This window comes from Coturnix japonica, chromosome 3 (assembly GCF_054131305.1).
Source record: "Coturnix japonica strain WE chromosome 3, WE-NBRP24, whole genome shotgun sequence".
Taxonomy (NCBI): Eukaryota; Metazoa; Chordata; class Aves; order Galliformes; family Phasianidae; genus Coturnix; species Coturnix japonica.
Window position 1 is genome coordinate 100,522,110 of NC_140665.1, and position 22,462 is coordinate 100,544,571.

The 22,462-nt window shown below is 40.3% G+C and overlaps 1 protein-coding gene across 11 annotated transcripts in view; it reads left to right on the forward strand.

The window, feature by feature from the left end:
- The window catches only part of MSRA (methionine sulfoxide reductase A), a 239,444-nt gene that overhangs the window by 51,582 nt on the left and 165,400 nt on the right, over nt 1-22,462 (forward strand). Inside the window, exon 2 of one of the 11 annotated variants that reach the window (XM_085544258.1) lies at nt 12,728-12,796. The exons of 9 other annotated variants lie outside the window; for them this stretch is intronic. Coding sequence is in view for 1 of the 2 variants with exons in the window: in XM_085544256.1 (XP_085400382.1) it covers nt 22,066-22,078 (13 nt within the window). In the remaining variant the exon portion in view is untranslated. Of the gene's footprint in view, nt 1-12,727; nt 12,797-19,634; nt 22,079-22,462 lie in introns of those variants that run through there. One more of the 11 variants, XM_085544256.1, reaches the window with a different exon arrangement.

The window sequence follows — 22,462 nt, forward strand, 5'->3', positions numbered from 1 at the left end:
ATAAGATGTTTCTTTCACAAGAGCCCATCACTGGGCAAGACACATCTGGGGCTGGGACAACTGCCGTTCGCGAAGAAAGTGTGTAGGATCAATGCAGGTTTGCCTTTGTACATTAAAGATTGTTAAGAGGAGATGTCTTAGCTCTCTGTAGCACGTGGTCAACTGAGCAAAGTTAAAAAATAAAGACTCGAGACAGAGGAATATCTGGTCTTTGAATGAACACCTCCCCTCTGTCCTTTATTCTGCAGACAGTGCGTGCTCAGATGCTCGCTTTGTGACACTGGTGTGAGGACACCAACAATTGAGCTCATTTTGCTTGTCCTACAGAAAGGCATCGACAGACAACAGCCTGCCCATGCCCTATCCTTACCGATAAATACTGGAGTGTCAAACTTGAGATGATGATATTTCTAGTATGCAAAGCTCCAGGAAGAATTCAGTCTATTGGAAAATAGTCAACAGAGAAAAGGAATTAATTCAAAAAGTGGATATTCTGTTAATCTGAAAAGAGATTGAAGACGGCGGTAAGGTTTTATATGATGAAGTGATAATCTTAGTCCTGCTGAGATTATCAGTGTGTTGTAAGATCAAACATTGCATAGAAAGAAAAGTCAGTCTGTCTCTTGTCCCTTGTCTATGGAAATCCATCTCTATGTCATCCTGTGTGAGAGAGGCAGGTCTGGAGATGTTTTGACTGTTTTCCTTAGGGTTATATCGATACTTTGAGGTAATACCTTTTCATTACAAACTGGAGGCTGAAGGACGTAGCAGAACACTTCTACCAGATCCTGAGAAATGTGGAAAAGCACTGGAGTGCTTAAGAGTATGGAACAATCTTTCTCATCTCCTCCAAGAGTGAACACAAGTAGCTACTGCATAGTAACATGTTATTCGTTTTAAATGCAGTCATTTAAAAAGAAAAAATCTCAGCATGTATGTCTAAATAAATACACAAGATAGTCCTGGTTGTTTGAGGACACACTCTGGTTGATATATTTTACTGTGCTATTCTTTAGCATCTGGTGGTTTTCATGGTACATGCAAATAACCTCATTTAGAGATGACTTCCAAGTTTTTTTCCATAAAGAAAGCAGCATCCTTTTGTTTAATTTTTGACATGTATCCATTTGGGACACAGGTGACATTCTGTATAAAACTATGATAACGGTAGAAGTGCATCATGCATCACTAGGAAGTGGATCTCGGAAACCAACCAATCCAAATGATGATCCATGGGATCCAGTGGAGGGCACTGAGATTTTGTAGTCTGGAGCATAGGAGGCTCAAGGGGAAACCTCATCGCTCCCTATTTGTCCTGAAAGGAGGCAGTGGTGAGCAGGGAGTTGGCCTCTGCTCCCAGGTAACAGTGACAGGACAAGAGGTGATGGCCTCAAATTGCACCAGAGGAGGTTCAGGTTGGGTATTAGGAAACGTTTCTTCTCATAAAAAGCAGTGATGCAGTGGCACAGCTGCCCAGGGAGGTGGTGGAGTCCATCCATAGAGGTGTTCCAGAACCGTTCTTGAGTTAAATAGAAATTAGTCATCTCAATTAATTATGTGAGGTTAAAGTAAAAATCATGCTCCAGTTTGACCTTTTTTCATCTTGGGAAAATAACTTGAAGTTCTGCAAGGTGTGTTTTCCTCTTGGTGCTGCAGTGAGGAGGTTCCATGAAGGTTGCGTTGCTCAGAGTGGGAGCACCATCTCTACATTTTCTTCCAAAGTGGTTTGTGTTGTGTGTGCATCTCGCTGTGTGTTTATAAGCTTTGTGAACAGAGCTTCTCAGTGGGATCTATCATAGGATCATAGAATGGCCTAGGTTAGAAAGGATGTTAAAGGTCATCTGGTTCCAACCCCCTGCTGTGTACAGGGTCACCAAGCACCAGACCTGGCTGCCCAAAGCCACAAACAGGTACACACCTCCATTTTTGTTTCGTTTCATTTTGCAGGTTACTGATTACCTATCTTGTAATGATACAGAGGTTGTACAGATGCGTGTGAGCTTCCAGAAGGTCAGATGAAAGTGTTGGAAGAAGCAGAAATGTGAACTGGCCACGTATATAGTACCTGCTTAAGCAGATCCCAAACTTTCAAGGTCTTTTTCATTTTTTTGCTTCATATGAACAATGCATTCCAAGTTTTAAAGGAGCAATACAGCTTGTTTCTTAGAAAATAATGTTAAAGCATGGGTCAAACTATCACATTAATTACCTGGAGGTCATTTCGAGAAAATTACTATCAAATGTGTTGAAAAAGGTTCCATATTCTCGCAGAAATTATGATCCGCTGTTTCTATGGAAACTGCAACAGTAGTTCATAAAAGCTTTTTAATGGAGGTTTACAAAAGCCCAACATCCTGAAGTCTAGCAACATTACTGAAAAAGCACACACTCATGCACACGTGGGGCTAATTTCAGCTGCGCTGCAACTCCAGGCTCCAGCTGGAGCTGCATCAGGCACGAACTGAGCCCGTAGCGTTTAATATTTTTCTAAGATGCGGGGATAAATATTATAAGATAATATTTGAATTGTAATCCTCAAATCTTTCTCCTCTGTTGGAGGCACACGCGCTGTCGTGCTGTCAGCCTGATGGAACGGAGCAAATCTTGGAGGAATTGAGCTGTTTAAAAATGAACGTTATTTCAACGTTCCTGCTTTGGATTTTGTTTTTATATGCCCGTATTCCATTAACTGTGTTTTTCTGGTGGCTTTGGTCTGGAGCGAGGCTGAACATTCTGCTCTCTTACACATGCTTAACTTTAAGCGCATGAATAGTAATATTGCCTTCAATGCATAAAGATAAGAAGATGCTTAAGTGCTTTACTGGCTTAGAGCCAGATTGCTCAGCTCCCAGCAAGAGCGTTCCCAATATCAGTGATTAATAATAATGAAAACTTGAATTTGCATTTTCTTAGTTTATTGATAAACGTTCTAAGATGAATATTCCTCTTCCGTATACGCACAGTCTGCTTCTGCAGTAAAAGAATTTGTTAAGGGCACAGTGGAATGCAGTTTGGTGTCTTGTTATTGAGAGGGCTAATGAGTGTGAATCTTGGAAACAGAGGAGTAATGTGGTATTTTAGTCCCAAGTGCAGTCAGGGTTATCACAAAGATTTTGTGAAGGTTCAAAACGTTGTTGATTTGCTGACAAACCTGTCGTAGCTCTTCAAAGCTTGATAACCATCCTAGGGAAAAAAAAGAGTGGTTGGAGTGATGGTGGAGAGGCCGTATCAGAACTGAGTGAAATAAACCCTTATAGCACTTGCCTGCAAGTGTGCTCTATGGTTTTTCTGCGTTCTGCTGGGTCTCCCTAAGGACTCCTCTTCTGCTTTGGGTAATGAATGAACTTGTAGAATGGAACCACAGCCTGCACACTGACTATTGAATCCTTAATATTTTTGTTTGTATTTGCTACTGTACACATCCTTGGGATTGAATTGATGATAAAGTAGAATTGCTCATCTGCATAGGGCTTGGTTTATTTTGGTTGAGTGGATATGGGATGGAGGGAGAAGAAAACGGCTGCAGTTTATTTTGTCATTCGCAGAATGTGCAGTGTCATTTTCAATACAGCCCTGCAGTTCTCCCCCTCTCTGTGTAATGGTTTTGTGTGTGCACTGGGGCTCCTGGACGAAGTGAAAGACTCATCCTAATGGGAAGGTGCCCCTGAGCCTCACGGCAGCCTCACTCACATCTTCCATCAGATGATCAGAATAAGGGCAGCCCAGGCAGCATCTCGCGGTGCATGTAACGTGCAGATAAGGACCTTATCAGCGAGGGCTTCTCGGCTGATTTCTTCCCATGGCACTGAATTGCTTGCTCCTGTAAACACAAGCGCTGGCTTTAGGAATGGGAAAAAATCAAATGCTGCCTTTGTTGCTTTTGTTCCACGTGGCCCCAGTTTGCATGTGAAATCCTGAGAGGTTTGCTGGGAGTTTGCAAGGACTGCTGAGCGTTGCCCCGAGCTCAGCTGAAGGGAATTGGGAGCCATTATGGATTTCTGCATAAGGCGGGTGTTAGGGACAGCATGAGATTGTAGTTTTGGAATAAAGTGGGGTTAAATTGAAGTGTGAGACGAAAATCCTGCTGTCTTCAGTGAGAACAGTGTGTTCATCATTGACTGTTTTGTGGGTTTTTTCCCTCCATACAGAATCATAGAATCATAAGGTTGGAAAGGACCTACAAGATCATTTTGTCCAGCCATTTTCCCATTAGCGCTGCTACCACAGGCCACTAAACCATCTCTCGTAGCTCCTCATCCAGACGATCTCACTAGTTAAAATAATACAGCAGTTTAAAAAAAAGATCACAAACAGAAATCACAGAAAATATAAACAATCTCTACATGTAATAGTGAGACGGTTGTGTATGTAGAATTCAAGGAACCCTTGCATAGGTCTGGGACTGAAACTTCTCAGTGACAAAATGAGAAAATCACTTTTCTCTCTTGCCTACATCACAACCCATCTTCAGTATCAGTGTATTATATTGCTGTGCTCTTGGTAGAACCATGTCATGGAGTGGCTTGGTCTGGATGGGACCTTAAAGATCATCCAGCTCCAATCCCCTGCCATGGTCAGCGTTGCCAACAACTGTTCCTCTAATGCTTAAGAAAATCTCCTGTAAATTGAAAAAGAGAAATCATTTGAGTTCCAAATAAGTAATTCTTAATATTCTCTAACCTATTATTTCTGGTCGTGTATTTAAAATTACGTTAGTATTGTAATGATGAACTTGATTGATTATTTTTCTGGAAGGAATGAAAGTACCACCAATCATAAATAGAGAGTTAACAAAAATACATTTCCCTCCCCAGGAAACTCTTAATTAAATATCAGAGGAGAATGTATGACATTCCTGTCTGAAAAGGTGCCTCATCTCTAAGAAGTGTCTGTTTGTCTCTCAGTTACTTTCCCTGTATCAGCAAAGAGGAAAACAATGAATGATGCAGTTTAAGCCTCAGTAGCCTGCTTCAAAATTTGGCAGTCCAACACACGTGTAATGTCATTCCTCGCAGTGTTGCTGAGAATATTTATTTAATTAAATATCATCTGCTTCCTCATTAATATGTTGCTCTTCTCGGCTGTTTTGTTGTTTCCTTTGTGCAGAAATCATCCAATAAATTTGCATCGGCTCTGATGTATTTTCTTCATTAGATGCTTGGGATGATGAGTCCCCAGGCAGGCCTTAATTTGATTTACGGCATACAAAGAATTGAACCTTTTTACAAATTAAAACCCAAATGAAACAAACCGTAACCTTCATTGGAGCTCCGAGAAGTGCTGCCATTTGTTCTCTTCCTTTTGAACGATCACACAGAGGAACTGCAGTGATATCACAGGACGCTGTTAGGGCTGTCGGCCTAAAAATCATTGTAGAAGTATTTGTTAACTTAGTTCTTATGAAGGCAAAAGTATTCACAAGCTCAATGCGGACAGGCATTTATATTCCTTCTGCCTTGGTTTGTGCCCTACCTGTATATTACATAGATAAAACACATTGTTTTTATCTATTACTTGCAAAGGTGTTGTTGGCTTTTGCATGGAGTATGCTTTATGCTGATGGAATTGAAGTAGAACAGCTTCAAAGCAGCATGTGCTTAAGAAACCAGAATGAAATCATAGAACAGTATGAGTTGGAAGGGCCCCTTCAAGGCCATCTGTCCCACTCCCTGCACTGAGCAGGGACACCCACAGCTCCATCAGTGCTCAGAGCCCATCCAGCCTGACCTTGGCTGTCTGCAGGGATAGGGCACCACTCTGTGCAACCTGTGCCAGAACCTCACCACCCTTATTGTAAAAAATGATTATTTTGACAAATGTCTGAATCAAAGTTATCTGCAATTTATAAAAACTGAATAGATATTTATCAAGATCTGGGACAATTTCCTTGCAGTGGAAGTCTGGCGGTGTTGTAGGCCATGCGAAACAAATCTGTGAGCAACAGGCAAGCTTAATTGTAAGTGTATTAACAGTGTGGCTGACATGCTGAGTTTCTAATTGAAAGAATCATGGTCATTGTTTTCATATTTTCCCGGTAATGAATGATTCAGATTTCTCAGAGCAATTTCTAATATTTTGCTACTTGATCCTGGTTTGAAGTGTGGTCAGCAAACAGAGACATTAATTTTGCAAAATATTACTCATGTGGTGTACCTTTTCCTGGTAGATTATACAGCTGAATAAGATCTTCTTGCGTGATTAATTTGCAGTAGTGTGCAAACTCAGTTCATGTGCCCGTTTCTGCAGAATAAGCAGTGCTAAATGCAGCAGGTTGGGGTGTTTTCATCTTTCCCAAATCTCAGACTAGTTGTTTTGCAGGAACACATTGTGAGATCAGCTCTGTGTAATGCAGGGTGCCCTCAGACAGCAGCACTAATGGGAGTCATGCTGACCCCGGTGTCTGCTCTGTGTCCCTCACCCAGCTGCAGTGCACTTCTATACAGTAAAACACAGGAGTGGGACCCACTGTGATTGTGCTTCTCCATCTCTAATTGTTATCTAATGCTAGAAATGAGTTGGGCTGTAGCGTGTTTTATACATCATGTATGTCATAGAATCATTAAGGCTGGATAAGACCTCTAGGATCACCTCAAACAACCATTGACCCACCCCACCGTGCCCACTGTGTCCCTCAGTGCCACATCTCCGTGGTTCTGGAACACCTCCATGGATCCATCCACCTGCCACTGAATTACTGCTCTTTTGGAGGATAAGTATTTCCTAATATTCAACCTGAATATCTGCTTTACAGTGAAGTACAGTTAGATTGGGAAGTGGCTTGGTTCAGCCTAGCTGCATAGCTTTCTGGTTACCATTTTTGGACCTTGAAGTCTTTCAGAACTTTTGTTTCACGCATTGCTGAGATATTATCCTCAACTTAAAGTATTAAATTGGGCATAATTAAACTTTCCCAGCTCAGAAACCTTATGGCAAATTTAAGGGCTGAATCCAAATCCCTTGCAGCTGACTTCAGTATATTTACAGTTGCACACTGTTTAGATCCATGATTGTAATACTATGACTTCTTAAATCATTTAATTTCTCTGTATTAAACATTTTTTTTTTCCTTGTCAAGAACAAGCACTAATTCAAATTATCTCTCTTTCCGCTGCTGATTAAGTCATTAACATTTACTCCTGATTTGAACATCAAAGCCACTAATCAAGCACAAATATTAATGGCTCTCTTTGGTGCTTCTCCTTTGACCGGGGTGGAAGCACACAGATCTGTGGGGCTCTCAGGGCTGGGAAAGTGCGAGTTGAGGTTGGGGAATCTCCCACCTTTCTCCCCAAGTTGTTTCTTCAGTGGCATTATGGGTTATTTACTGAAATGTAAGTCCCATCTGCTTCTTGAACATTTATTTACCTTTACCTTTATTTACTTTATTTATCCTATATTTACCTTGTGGTCTGTTTCTGCTTTCCCCCCTCACTCATTCATCCTCTCTACCTTTAGACTTCTTGGAAAGGTGGAGGCATAGTATTGCCGTGGCAGGAAAAATTACTCTACTGTATTTAATAGATTAATATTAAGTGAGTATATTGAGTGAATAAATGAATATAATCAAATGGTCTACTAATTAATGAGACAAGATGATCATGCAGTCCTTCTTATCCATCAACTTCACGATGGTTATGAACCACAAATGAACTTCATTCATTCATGGTCTTTCTCCTTCAGTGTGGATATTATTAAGTTGGTAATCTTGGTAGTACGTCTTTACTCCAGGTTTTTTTGTTTCTCAGCAAGCCTGCTCTTTTCCTCATGGCATTTTGATGCTGGGGACATAAAATTTACCCATGAATGATAACCACAGTAACCACAGCATCACCCTAAAGATGTTCTTCTTGCACACTTTAACGCAGGATCCTTCTTTTATGTTTGATATCTAAAGTAGCTGTATTTAGATATCTGAACTTTTCCAGATGTGTCACAGGAATGCAGGGACTTCACATTTTTGTGTCTGTGATGTGGCCATGCCTGGCCATGCCCAGTCCCCTGGATGGGGTTGCTGTGTCTGAATGGGATGAACAAGAGTTTTACCAGTTGACCTCCATTTTCTTTTGCAAAGGTAGAGCTTGCTCAGCATTCATATGAATGTGCTAGAGGTGATAAGCATGCAATTAATTGATTATTCTTTGGAAAACTGAATAGAAGGGAGTCCAAAACACTTGGAGGTCTGCGAGAATGCCTTCAGTAGCTTTTGAGCTACTCTTTTTTGGCTGATAGCTGAAGTGATGGCCCTAAAGGATGCTTCTTACAATCCTTATGTTTCTGTGCTAATGATGATACAGGATTAGGTGAAAGGAGGGAGGGAGGGAGGGAGGGAGGGAGGGAGGGAGGGAGGGAGGGAGGGAGGGAGGGAGGGAGGGAGGGAGGGAGGGAGGGAGGGAGGGAGGGAGGGAGGGAGAGGATGTATTTCTGAGAACAGTTCCCCAACCAAATATTGCCCGTCATGTTCTATAATTTATCAGCAAGCTGACAGCCTATTTCAGACTTGGAATCGTCCCAGCATTTTAAAATAAGCCACCCTTCTCAGCTGAAGTAGTCCTTTGCCTCTTATCTTAGCTGTACTGTCTGTGGAATAGCGTAAAGGAAGGTGCTGTAATCTTGCTCTAAATTAAATGACTTGGTTTTGTTCCAGTGCTTACTTTATCCTGCTACCATGAACTGTGTCAAGATCCTTTTTCCCCTTAGCTGACTGCAATCAAAATGTCTTTTTGTCATTATTGATCCTTTCCTATTAGAGCCCGGAAGTGCCGTGTTTGTAAGTTCTGCTTCCTTGCCCAAAGTTGGCAGTCAGTACATGAAAGTTTCCTTGTCCTCACTTCTCCACGGGTATCTTCTCTTACATTTCCCTTCTCTTTTCATGTACAAGGGGGAATGGTTTTAAACTGAGACAGGGGAGGTTTAGGTTGGAAATGAGGAGGAAGTTTTTCACCCAGAGGGTGGTGACGCACTGGAACAGGTTGCCCAAGGAGGCTGTGGATGCCCCATCCCTGCAGGCATTCAAGGCCAGGCTGGATGTGGCTCTGGGCAGCCTGGGCTGCTGGTTGGTGACCCTGCACACAGCAGGGGGTTGAAACTGGATAAGCACTGGGGTCCTTTTCAACCCAGGCCATTCTGTGATTCTATGAACATCTGGTCTGGAAGAAGGGGGAGGAAGGAAGAAGGGACTCATGTAACCCCTCTTCCTAGTTTTGTTCTGTTTTTAAACCTCAGGTCTTGCTGAACTACTCAGAATTCTGCTCATTAAAACTCTCAGCCCCCTCTTTCTCGGTGCACAACAGGACATTACAGCACCTTTTCTCCTTCTGTCTGTTTTTAATGCTCTTTCCTTTTTACCATCATGCTGCTGCTGTGGTGGAACAAATGATCTGTTAGTCTTATTGGAGACTTACCTTTCTACCCTCAGATCTCCCCTCACAGAAGTGTTTTACTGGATGGGCATACCCCTGGTGAGCTGCAGACCGCAAATGTCCATTATTGCTCATTTTTCCTTAGGAAATTTGTGAGCATCTCAGCAAGAGACGAGACTTCTGCTGCGCTTAGTGCTGGGACAGCCAGAAAGAACTGTGCTGGCTTAGGTCAGATTCCTTATAAAATTATTGACTAATGCTTCACTGATGAGAAGAGCCAAACTCCCTTATCCACACTTCCTGTTTCTTTCTGCTTTTGATCATTTTTTCCCACGTAGACACGAGTTGTGACTTTGTAAGTGACGAAGTTTTTTGGTAGATCAATCAGAACAGGATGTTTGTCTTCTCCAGCAGTTCCCTCTTTTTATTTCTCAGAAGGTACCATTGACAGGGAAAGGTTTGTATGCTATTTTATAGGAAGCCTACCTCTCAAATTTCATTTTTCATGCCTTATTTTTCCTGACCATCGCGTGCTTGCAACTTTGTGGAAGAAGTTCAAAGCAGCAAATGGAATCAGAGATCAGGAAGTGATTTTTTTCTGCTTTCCCACTGCGTACTGTACCTACTTTTCAATATGTACAACCAGCCAACATTCTGGTTGTCTTGTATGTATACTTAGATGTATATAGGAGTATAGGTATATGCATATGTCTGTTCTTCTACATGTGTGTATTTGCTGTAGAGATTATCGTGTAGGCTCAAACATTGCTATGTGGTTAATTAGGGTTAACGGTTTTAGAAGAAAATCCCCACACGAATCAGAACTTCTGATGTTTAGGCTGTATATAGCGTATATATAGTGAGTCTTGTGCCAGTATTTGAAATGACAAAAATGACTTCCACTTTCAAGTATTCAGTGGTCTACATCCCTCTTTACTTTTGAAGTCGAAGATATTCAGACAGGTTTCCAGTTGGTTGTTCCACCCTCGTATTGGGATAAAACATGTCTATGCTAAACTCATGGTCCATCACTAGAGTTGGTTGCCAAAAGTCATTTCTTGTTTTTGTTGTTAAATGGGTTTTGAGTGGAAGGGGAGTTCATCAGTTTGGGTGCTACTTGATTTCCATTGCCCACAGAAAGAGTAGTATGTGTCCATCAGATAGGTTTTAGAAAAGGATATGAGCTTAAATAAATAAAATAGGTTCATATTTATAGATCTTGTTGCCCTGCTATTCCATTAGGTGATGATCTAGATGTTAAGCGGCTGAGCAGCTCCCCTTCCTTCTGGCACAGAAATCTGGATTTCTCAGTGGTTGTGAACTTTCCCACTGTAATTAAACCAAATTTCAGTCCTGCTGTTTGGCACAGAAATAATGTTCTGGTGATTCGTTGTAGTTTCAAAAGGGTGTGTTAAAAAAACCACTTTGTATTCCACTTTCTGCATGAAGCGTAACAAGGAAACTTCTTTAATTGCATTTTGATTTTCAATTCAGTGTCCAGTAATTAAATATAAATGTTTATTAGACATTATTCTCATCTCTACTACAGTAATTAAAAGTTGTAAAGCGGTAGAAAGGGGCTATCTTGTGTTGCGCAGCGTAGCTCCTAGAGTTTGCGTATTTTCTTCTGCAGTTATTAATGAACAAAGATATTTTCCTAGTGAAAGGCATTTTCAAGAATTGCATTACCGGCTAAACAATTTCAAAAGTGGCATTTAATAATATTGTAAAATAAAACTATTTCCCATGGTTGACTGAATAATGTAGCTTCTTCGAATAGTACAATCTTTAGCTAATTAACTGGGTGCTTTCATATCAGCAGCTGATTATTGCTTCTGGAAACAATCATTTAACCACTGAGAGAGGAACAACACATCTTAATAGAGACGTTTTTCCTTGCAGATCAGCTCATTAAAAATTTTCTAGTGCATGTCATCAGCAAGGCTGTAAAGTAGTTTGGGATGATCCTGTGAACTTTCATAGGCCTCCATCTGTACAGTGGGTACAGAGGGTTGATTTTCTTAGGAGTTCTTTCATAGCCTGATCAACTGTAAGGATGGTGAACATAAATCCTAACGTTCATTAGATGTCAGTTAGTCTAAGCATGCGCTTCTTAAATCAGTGAGCTCAGTGGCAAATTAGGTAAATTTATGACTTGCCTATAGAAGAAAAGAAAGAAATAAATGTGTTTTAAAGAATGGTAACAAAAATAATTTAAAACTCCTTAAATTAGAAGAGAGTCTCTTTTAGACAATTAAAAAAAACCAAACACCTTGGTAAGGAATCTTGAGATACTTTCACAAAAGTTTTTGGAGTTCTTGGAAGACTTTTAGGTGTCAAGTCAACAAACTGCTGACAATTGTTTTATTATAATAAGAATCTACACAAAAATATTTTTTATTCCTTGATCAGAACAAAATATTGGTACTAGAAATACTCCATCTCTGATCACTGTTCTGAATCTGTGATGATTGACCTTGGTTATTTCAGAAAGATGTAATTATAGGGCAGATGTTGTAAGTGGAATTTCTATTTTGATTTGAAAGAAGAAATTTGAATAAAATAAATGTTAAACATTATTTTTACTCAAAACTAATAAGCCAGGTTGCATAGAGAAATCAAACGCACAGTCATTTATATAATGAATGGGAACCTTCCCATGTCTTGAGCCTGTTAAATCACACACACACACAATCATAGATGAATGGGTTGGAAGGGACCTCAAGAATCATGAAGCTCCAACCCCCCACCACAGGCAGGGCCACCAACCTCCACATTTAATACCAGCCCAGGCTGCCCAGGGCCCCATCCAACCTGGCCTTGAACACCTCCAGGGCTGAGCAGAGATGTGTTACAGTGACTCACTTTTCTTTCCTTCCTTCCACCAACAGCCCTTGGGTGGTGATAGAATCATAGAATCACAGAATATCCCAAGTTCTAAGGGATCTGTAAGGACTGAGTCCAACTCGTTCTACGCAGGACCACTCAGCATTGTTCTGACCTGGTTCTCAGCAGCATAACAGGGCAGACATCATCTATACATTGGACTAGGGGAGATCAGAGTCACAGTGAATTCAGCTGTGGATTTTCTGCTCCCTGGAGCAGCTCTTAGTCTCCACTGATAGAGCAGCCTCTATGATGCTTGGACTGGAAATAAATACAGGTCTTGCGTGTAACATTGGTTTGAACAGCTTTTCTGTTTAGCCGTGCAAGGAAATAAAGCATTAAAATTATAAACTTATTCTACATTTGATCATATCAATTTAGATGAAATTGAGCAATATTTGAGCATTTCTCAGTAAATATAACAACGGAGCATGAGTTACAGCAGCAGCATTTTCTCACATCGCTTTCTGTTCTTTTATCAGCTGTGTGCTCTTCGTTTATTGCCTCCCCTGAGTCATCAGTATTGGTCTAATGGACTGGAACAGCCTAAGGTGAATGGTAATTACTTATTGAGTTGCTGATAGCCCAGATGAGAATAGGACTTATTAGATCAGTAATAATGGAAATCTGTGTTTAATGCAGAAATTTTAGAGCCTAAAAGAGAAGTGTCTGAATTTATCATCTTTTCTTTCTGTGCAGGAAGTGGAGATACTGTTTTGCAAAGGTTTAAAATTAATGATATGAATCATATTGTCAAAAGAAGACATTCCAAATGGTAAACATCAGAAAAGTGCGTGGTGCGTGGCCTTTCCTAACAAAACAATGAAGTGAATTATAGAATCATAGAATCACCACGGTTGGAAAAGATCTCTGAGATCATCTAGTCCAACTGTCCACCGAACATCAGCATTTCTGCATGACCCTTAGTTCAGCATCTAAATGTTTCTTGAACACCTTGAGGGATGGTGAATCACCCACATCCCTGGGCAGCCCATTCCAACCTCTGACTACTGTTTTTCAGAGAAGAAATTTTTCCTGCTATCCAACCTGAACCTCCGCTAGTACAAACTAGCGGAGATTAGTTTGTAGAGTAGTTTGTAGAGGCCATTGTAGTTGTAGAGGCCATTCCCTCTCCTTCTATCACTAGTTATGGAGGAGAGGAAGGAAAATGGTGCTCCATTGTACAGGATAATGGCGAACATGTAAAGAGGATTTCTTTGCTCAGGAACCTGGCAGTCTGGTGTAAGAGTAAATACAACTGTGTGTAGAAAAAAATAGGAAGATTCAAAAGATAAGAATGAGAATAATAGCAATAATAAATATAATCTGAAGATGCACATTTGCTCTGAAATTTTACCAGGTTTGCTATGAGATTTCTTTAGTGGATCCAGTGACTAGATCAGGTGGATCTAGTGACAAGTCATGAGTGAGACATCAAAGCAAAGACAGTATATGAACCAAGAAGAAAGCAGGTATATCTTACATGTTCACCAAGAAAAAGTATATTTCACACCATGCTTTTCATTAGTAAAACTATCAAAAAAGAAAGGTTTTAAAATCATCCAAAGATGCTCATAGAGTGGCTTGAGTTGAAAAGGGCCTCAAAGGTCCTTTCAACCTTCAACCCCCCTGCCATGGGCAGGGTTGCCAACCACCAGACCAGGATGCCCAGAGCCACATCCAGACTGATGTGGTCTTAAATGTCTCAAATCTAAATATCTAAAAGCAGGAACACCAATTTTTCTTTAGAGACTTTAGTCTTTGTTTAAAATTCTTGCATGATGTTACTTTAAATGAATGAGATGTTTAGTAAATATTCAGCCAAATGGAAAGGAAGCAGGTTAGTGCTGCTGTGTGCATTACCGTAGAGAATGGCTTGGAGTCTCCATTTCTTTTATCTTTGCCGGAAATAAGAAGTAGCTTTTTGAACACCTATGTCACATAAAGCTCCAACTAACTCTTTCTGAAACAAGGAGCATATAATTCCAACCAAGCCTTCATTTTCTCTGTGTTCCCATATTTATGATGCTATCGAGCAATTCTAACAGTTTGTAAATGCTTCTTAGAATCTCAGGTTTTCAGTTAACAGTATTTGAAATGTCTTATTTTATTACAGAGTCATTCCCATAGATCACCTGAATGTACTGAGTACTTTTTTCACTTGTAAGAGAAACCTTGACTTCAAGTGGAGAGCAGAGCGATCCTGTTGTGTTACGTGATCCTTTAACATTCACTCTTTTCCCTATTTCAGATTTGCCTTGATGCTGGAGCATCCTGGTAAATTCATAGCTAGGGTTGCCCAATGTAGTTGGGATTCAGAAAGTCCTTTCCACTGTTACAGATTTATCTGTCTGTCTGTCTGTCTATCCTTTAACAACATCTGTCTATATTTTAACAACAAGTAAATCCCAGGGCACCTCAGTGCGTTTAGGGATTGTTTACCTTATTCTTTTCTTGTCTTTCAAACAGAATAATCCTTCAAGGCCACTCATGCAATGATAGATACTAATTAATACCACGATTTGGGTCTGCTGTGCTGCTGGAATCTGCACAGCAATATCAGATACTGTACAACATCTGAGAGGAAATGTTGAATGATCCATATCACGGGTCTTGTTCAAATGTCATGTATTAGTTTAAAAAAAAACATTTTTACATCCAGGTTGAATATTGACTGCAGTGGGAAAAAACACACCATGCTTATTTAGACAGAACATACTTACAGTGTTATATGTTTTGTATGGATCGCCTCATTATTTTGTTGGTTTGTTTTATCTTTCTGTCATTTTTTAGTAATATTTGCAGTAATCATACCCAGGGACAGATTAGCTGATTTGATTTCTTTTCCCTCACTGCTGAATTGTTGGATTAGGGCACATCTGATGGCTGAAGTTCACTATCTGCTTTGGTGGGTGTTTATTGCTTATTGTATTTATATATATAGCTTTTGCTTTTAGGCTCTATGGAGCATTCCAATTTACATCAACTGCTGCCACGGCTTCCCTTCAAACCAAGACATTTGAGTGGCCTATGGGCAGATAAGTTTATGTTGAGCTAGCCTAAATAATATGGGCTAAACAGTATATTGTAAATCAATGCCATATTTTCAAAATTATGGAGTTAATTGTGTTTCTGAGGTTAATTACTGAAGTTTAATTTTACAGTCATACATGAATGTAGATATATGAATATATTTAAGGTAGTTCATTTGAATTTGCAAGGTTGTCTTGTTTGTAGTTGAATTACAAAATACTTCTGTCCTTGTTAGATATTGGCCACTGACCCCCTCCCCATTGGTTTACATACTCCTTATGATCATTTGCAGTATAACTTGTAGTGCTTGGCTGTGATTGTTTCTGGTTTCCTTACCGTTGACTAAGCTGAAGACGATGATATTGTTAAGACTGCTAATTTAGACCTTGGGATGTACGTACTCAGTCTTCCTCTCTGCTCTTGGCTTCTGTTGCCAGAGCTATGCCAAGTAGCTCCTAATTTTGTCCTTCTGAGGGCTGCGAGAATAAATTCAATAAAGTTATTAAGTATGAGATACCATTGAGGCTTTCACAGTAACTGAGACAAAGTAGAAGGGGTGAATTTTAAATTCTGCTTCTTAAATGCCCACTTATGTGATTTTTGAAATTGGTTTTCCTTGAACAGTTAGAGCAGGCAAATTCAATCAATTGAGTATTCGCAGAAAGTAAATACAAAAGCAAAGCGAGCATGGTCAAAGCAAATTAATTTCAAAATGTGAGTGACTTTCATTAGGAAATGCTTTTACGGTCTTGCCAGTAAACATTCATCCAACCCTCCGTTGGAAGTATCGCGATGAAGGTTTTGTTTCACTTTGGGGAAGGCAATGAAATTTGAAACACAGAATGGCAAACACAGATGAAACGTTAACAAAATTAAAGAGTTTTTTAACCCATCTTCTTTCAGGATGAACCATTTCAGAGATCCTAATCCCACAGAGGTCACTGATAATTGTTTTATTAACTTGGTCTATATGGTAAATAATCATATAAGTTGTTTTTTTTTCTCCTTTTTTTTAGTGTTCTACACAGAACATAGATTTCCAATTTTCAAATACCAAATAAAGTTCATCAGCAACCTTCTTAATAAAGGCAGCAATTACATTTTCATTATTCCCTCACTGCTTGTTAAACTGGGTCTAGAGTGTTTTATGGGTCTAGAGCAATAAACATTATCTTATGTTGAGAGGTATTATAAAGTGTGGAGAAAAACATAATTAATTATTATTATTGGAAATGTTCAAGGTTTTCATGTGAGAATGCCAGAGAATCTAATTATATCTTTTTTTTACTGAACAACTTGATATTTTGGAGCTGTGATAATGTCATACAAAGACTTTCATCTATGGGTGTTGCCAGTGAATATTCTGTAGTTAGTAGCAGGCAGAAGTTTACTACCTCATGATTTTTGGCAGCATCTAAATGCTATTCCATCTACATTGTGTGAAGACAGAGATGACTTCTCTTTCTACATGTGTCTTTCATGTAAAATTTGCACAAAGTTAGAAACTTCTGTTTCAAGCAAGGCTACTTTTTGATCTTTGAGTTTGCGCTCACAGGTATAGAATCACAGAATGGCCTGGGTTGAAAAGGACCACAATGATCATTCGGTTTCAACCCCCTGCTGTGTGCAGGGTCACCAACCAGCAGCCCAGGCTGCCCAGAGCCACATCCAGCCTGGCCTTGAATGCCTGCAGGGATGGGGCATCCACAGCCTCCTTGGGCAACCTGTTCCAGTGCGTCACCACCCTCTGGGTGAGAATCTTCCTCCTAAGATCCAACCTAAACCTCCACTGTCTCAGTTTCAAACCATTCCCCCTATCCTGTCACTGTCTCCCCAAACCTGGTGTGGTTGTGCTGGCAGCGTAGCCAGAGCATATTTGCTTAAATGCACACCAACTCTTTATATATAAGCCTAATTATTGTTCCTTATTGCTCATTGAAATAGTACATAGGAGTCAGAGATCTGAAACATAAAGTGCTGAGCTCTTAGGAAAATCTGCCACCAGTTCAATGGAAGCTGCTGAATCCTTTTGAAAGTCTGCTGTTCATTTATTTAGTACCTTAAGCTGCAGCTGGTCATAATACATGCGACAAGAAAAAAAAAAGTACCAAATTGGAGACACATTTGCAATGCGATTTCAGCATTATAAAGATAAAAATACTGTAGAACTGTTGCAGTTTTCTGCATACTATGCATTATAAACACAGGATGCTTGATGTTATATTTACTTCTTGTAGCTAAAGACACATTAAAGTACTAAAACCGTGATTATGTTTTGTCATTTTATGAAGGGAAAAATGTTAAAAATCCCACATCCATTTTATCTGCCAAAAATATGCTTTGTCTACCATGAAATCTTAAGCATTAGCTGGTATTGCTCATCAAATTGTATAAGGCAGGATTTCCCAGCAGTTCTCTTCTATTTCCTGTTTTAACCGAGGAAGGAGTACTGTGGCCATCCACTGTAGTAGAAGATACACAGATATGAGATGTTACAGAAGCAATGAGAACCGAGTGAACTCATCCAGGGCTGAAGGTATTGAAATACAGCACTATTTCCATATCCCTCATTCATTACAACCCATGAAATTGCTACACACGAGTGAGTTGTTAAAGAATGATGGTGGTTTGCTGAGTTGTATGTCATACCATAGCTGTGCTGAACAAACCTTGCCTGAGCCTTGGATGTGAGCTCTAGGTAGTTTGTCTACAACATGCAAACCCATAATGGATAAATCCATTACACCCCATTTTTTTCAATTACATTGTAAGTTCAATATTTCATTAATGTCTTATTTCAGTTAAGGTCTTGTGGAGCTTAAGAATACCATAGAGAATGCTACATTTCTAAAAGGATGTAGTTTACTAGTTAGAGAAAGTGTGTTATGTATTTGGAGAACATAATTCATTGTTCTTTACTGAAGGAAGACTTCAGTTCCTGTTGGGTAAAGAAGCTGGGTTTTACTGTTAATTATGGTAATAGAATAGATATTGTGGTGCAGCTAATGCTGTCTTATCAACACAGCCCTTCTACTATGCTATGTCTATTTTATTCCTCAGAGGAATGACATTCTTTAGAAATACAAAATTCACTGGAAAATTATATTAAAATCAGATTTCTGTGTCTGACTTCAGGTTGTTCTTTGTAAAGCCCTTATCCCCTTATCCCCCTGTTTGTCATACAGAATTTACGGTGTTTAACCATGGGGTCTATGGTCTATTCACTTACAGCTGCCAAAATAACTTCATGGGACACTTTCCTTCTTTTCAGAAGGAGAATTCTAGAACTTGGGAATGGCCTCAGTTCTGGCAGGGGAGATTCAGGTTAAATGTTAGGAATAAATTTCATTTCCAAAAGAGTGGTCAGGCTCTGCAATGGGCCAGGCAAACGTGCTTTCACTCATCATAGCAGCTGTCTAAAATGGTATTTTAGTAAAGTGCTGTGTATGATCTGCTTAAAAGATTTTTGTAAACACCAAACAGCCGTATTTAATTTACCATCTACATCTACTGTAAGTTCTTGATTTAGTCAGTCAGTGCAGTACTTTCCATAGATTTCCTTTGGACTAGGAATGATGGCTGGAGATCCAACAAGAGGTACCTATCGTTTGCCATTACCTGAAAGAAAGCCTGATCACCTCAATGAAGCGATTCAGTCCTATAAGTGTAGATATTCTTCATGTGAAGCATTAGGAGTCACCACCAGAATGCCTAGCTTAGCATTTTACAGGTAAATAAAAACAAACGGCTCCCATTTGTGTGCTGGGCTCATTAAGTCACTGAAGTCTTACCTACAGTGAATTAAATCCCTCTTGTGTCGAGGAAGATCTCAGCACTTAGAGAACATCTGTGTGTTCTACTCTCCTATTGTTATCCTGGGGTTATTTCCCTCAGGTGACAATGCTGGACCTCTTCAATCTCATCCTGAGTGACTTACGTACTTTGGAGAGGAAGTCAGTTGTGGAGCATCATGGATCCCTGAAATGTGAATGCTGTTTTGCACCAGTCGGTGGTTAGCTTTGCCATCAGTGTTCACTAGTTTCAGTAAAGGGACAGAGTTTGAACCAAAAATGCTGGACTAATAAGTTTGACTTCAGATAGAAGAGAAAGCAGTAATTCTGTTAAGTACAAAATACTTTGCAATGTCTTTTTGTTGCTAAGAAGAAGGAGAATTAGCCTTGAAATGCAGTCTCTGCTCAAGATGAAGTTGCATCCCCTCTGGATGCAGCAAGAGAAGCAATGCCATGTTGTTTCACAAGGACAGCAGTGCTTTGGATAAACAGTATTTAAGGCTGAGGTGTATTTTTGCGGCTTTGAGGCAGATATGTGGGGACAGCTAAGTGGTGCCTGCGCCCTTTTCACTGTACTCATCTCTATTTTTTACTATTACGAGCTTCTTCAAGGAGCAAAGCCACAATTCCCCTTTTAGAGCCAGGAAAGCCCATAGGCCGCACCATCGCGTTGTGGGGATGCAACAAGGAGCCTGACGTTCGCCTGGAACAGATTGTGAGGGGAAGCCTGGGCCCGTCAGGCTCTGCTGAGCACCGGGCCCGGTCATCCATCACTGTCAGGAGCAGAGGGAAGGAGGCACTGGACCGTTCCTGCTCATCTGCTGACTGACAGCTGAAGGAGGCCTAATGCCACCTCCGGGCAGATAATCTGCCATCAAGGGGGAACGTGGATGAGGGAGATACTATATCACAGCCTGCACGCTGCTCCGTGCTCAGAGCTGCTGACATCTTCACAAGGAAAGAAAGAAATGTCAGCTGCGCTTTAAGGGGCCGCGGTGTATTGTAATGCTTCGCCGAGGCCGCGCGGTTCCTCATTTCCATCATTTCTTGTAGATCTGTTTTTAAAAAAAAAACCCAAACAACAAACACGACAGATTAATGGCTTTGTGGGGCCACGCAGTCAGGCATGGAATGATAACGGGAGGGCAGTGTTCCTTATGAGCAGGAGAAATGTTTGTTTCAACGATGCTTCTAATTCATGGGACTGCAGACATGCTGCAAAGCAGTGTGATGATTTAAAAATAGCAGAGCCCACTCTGCCAAATATAGGCCTCTGCGTAAGCCTACATTCTTAAGGAGCGTGAAAAAAATGGCCTTGTGATGGAAAACTGCAATTAAAACAAGAAAAACCTAGTAAGTAAGGATTAATGCTATTTCCTGCAGAGTTTTGTGCAGCAAATACTTCCCGTGGTTGCTAATTTAGAGCAGTTCTCTACAGATAGACTCCAAACCCATGTGAGAATATTCCATTTTCAAGAATTCCTGTTGTACCACCTCAGGAAGAATTCTGCGTCCTTAATTCAAGGTTTTATTGTTGTTTTATTTGCTATTATTTTTATTAACGTCGCCTAATTTTGCTATTCATTACAAATCATATGCATTAGCTTAACTGGGGAACATTTTAATTGAGCACTGCTGGAGATTTTCCAATAAATTAACATTACATACTTTTAGCAGATGTCTGAATTAGGCATTGTTATTAGACATTGTAATTAAGAGAAGTATTACTCAAATTAAAATCTCAGGGCCTTGGAAAAATCGAATTGTAGGTGACTGAGTGATGTTAACTCATGAATAGAAAGGGACTATTGAACTCCCTCCTTTGGGTTTCATTTGGCCACTCAACACACTTTAAGTTATCTGGAGAGGGAGTTAGCCAGGATCTTTGGCATAAGGAATCAAGACATGTTTTATCAGTGACGTTGTGAACTATTTGACCCATCATTGTGTTAGTGGTAAAAGGAACATTACAGATTTCTGGGAAAATGAGTGAGTTAACTCACAGAGTGAGTTACTCTATGCTGCATATTTCTCACATTTAGCCCAGGTGCTGCAAATAAGAGGAACCATTCCTAGATCAAGCCCTTTCATGCTGTATTTTAGGAAAGGCAAGAGTGTTAGTGTGATCTCGTTAGCCCCAATGTCATGTTTTGCTTCAATATTAAAATATGGCAATATTACTCAAATAAGTGTGTACTGCAGAAGCAATGTTTCTCTGAGATTCCCTCTTCAGGAAAACAATATTTGAGTTAAGCCCTGTAAGTAAAAACTTGAAAAACCACTGCTTTGCCATTTATCTACAAATACATGGCCAGCCAGGAATTTCACTGGGATTCTTCCACTTTGAACATTGAACAGTGATGCACTGGAACAGGTTGCCCAAGGAGGCTGTGGATGCCCCATCCCTGCAGGCATTCAAGGCCAGGCTGGATGTGGCTCTGGGCAGCCTGGTCTGGCTGTTAGCGTCCCTGAACATATCAAGGGTTAGAAAACAGATGTTTATTGTGGTCCTTTTCAACCCAGGCCATTATATGATTCTGTGATATGGTTCTATGGACGTTTTCTGTGAATGTCTGGCAGAAATATCTTTAGTTTAGTTTTGAGAAGCTCTGAACAAAAAGAGTCACTATCAGCTTGTTGGTGTTAAGATAGCCAATATTAACTGGCAGAAGACCTGACTAATCTTAGGCCTGAAGACTCAAAAAGGGGCATCCTCTTAAATCAAAAGTCAAATGCAGAAGATTGTTTATGTAAATATGAATTTGTAAAAGGAAATGAGAAAGAAAGCAATGCATTTAAGCAATCTGGGGGTTTTTACCATTGCTTCTGCACTGTTTTGTGAAGCTTGTTTTTTTTATCATAAGCTAGGCAAAGATTTGGCATCTGTATTGCTGATTCACAAGTAAGGAGATGCTGAGCCAAGAAGTGCCAGGAAGCATATCAACTAGGAGTGCATCCCCAGCAGCAGCAGTCTGTTTGAGAGAAGCTGAGGACACATGGGTTTCCAAGGTCTGGCCATTATCAGACTTTATTTATCCTGTGAATCTTCCGTCCTTCCCTCAGGCTCTGGTTCCTGTTCTTTTAGATGTTTTTTTTTTCCTCCAGAAAGACTGGGGCAAAAGCTCGTTCTCCATAATAAGCAAACTGTGCTATTCCTGGAGCTACTTTGCATCTCTCTGTGCTTCACTGCAGAATTTCTGCCTAGAGCTTTGTGCTGGTTTTCGTTTTTCATGGTGCACACATGATCTCCCAATTGAGTATCCAGTGCATGTTTAATTCATGTGCTTTTCACCCCGTCTTTGAGATCATTAATAAAGCTGCTAAATAAACCCAGGCTTAACAATCCTCCTTGCCACACCCCACTGGACATCTCCTCCCAACTCTGAGCTTATC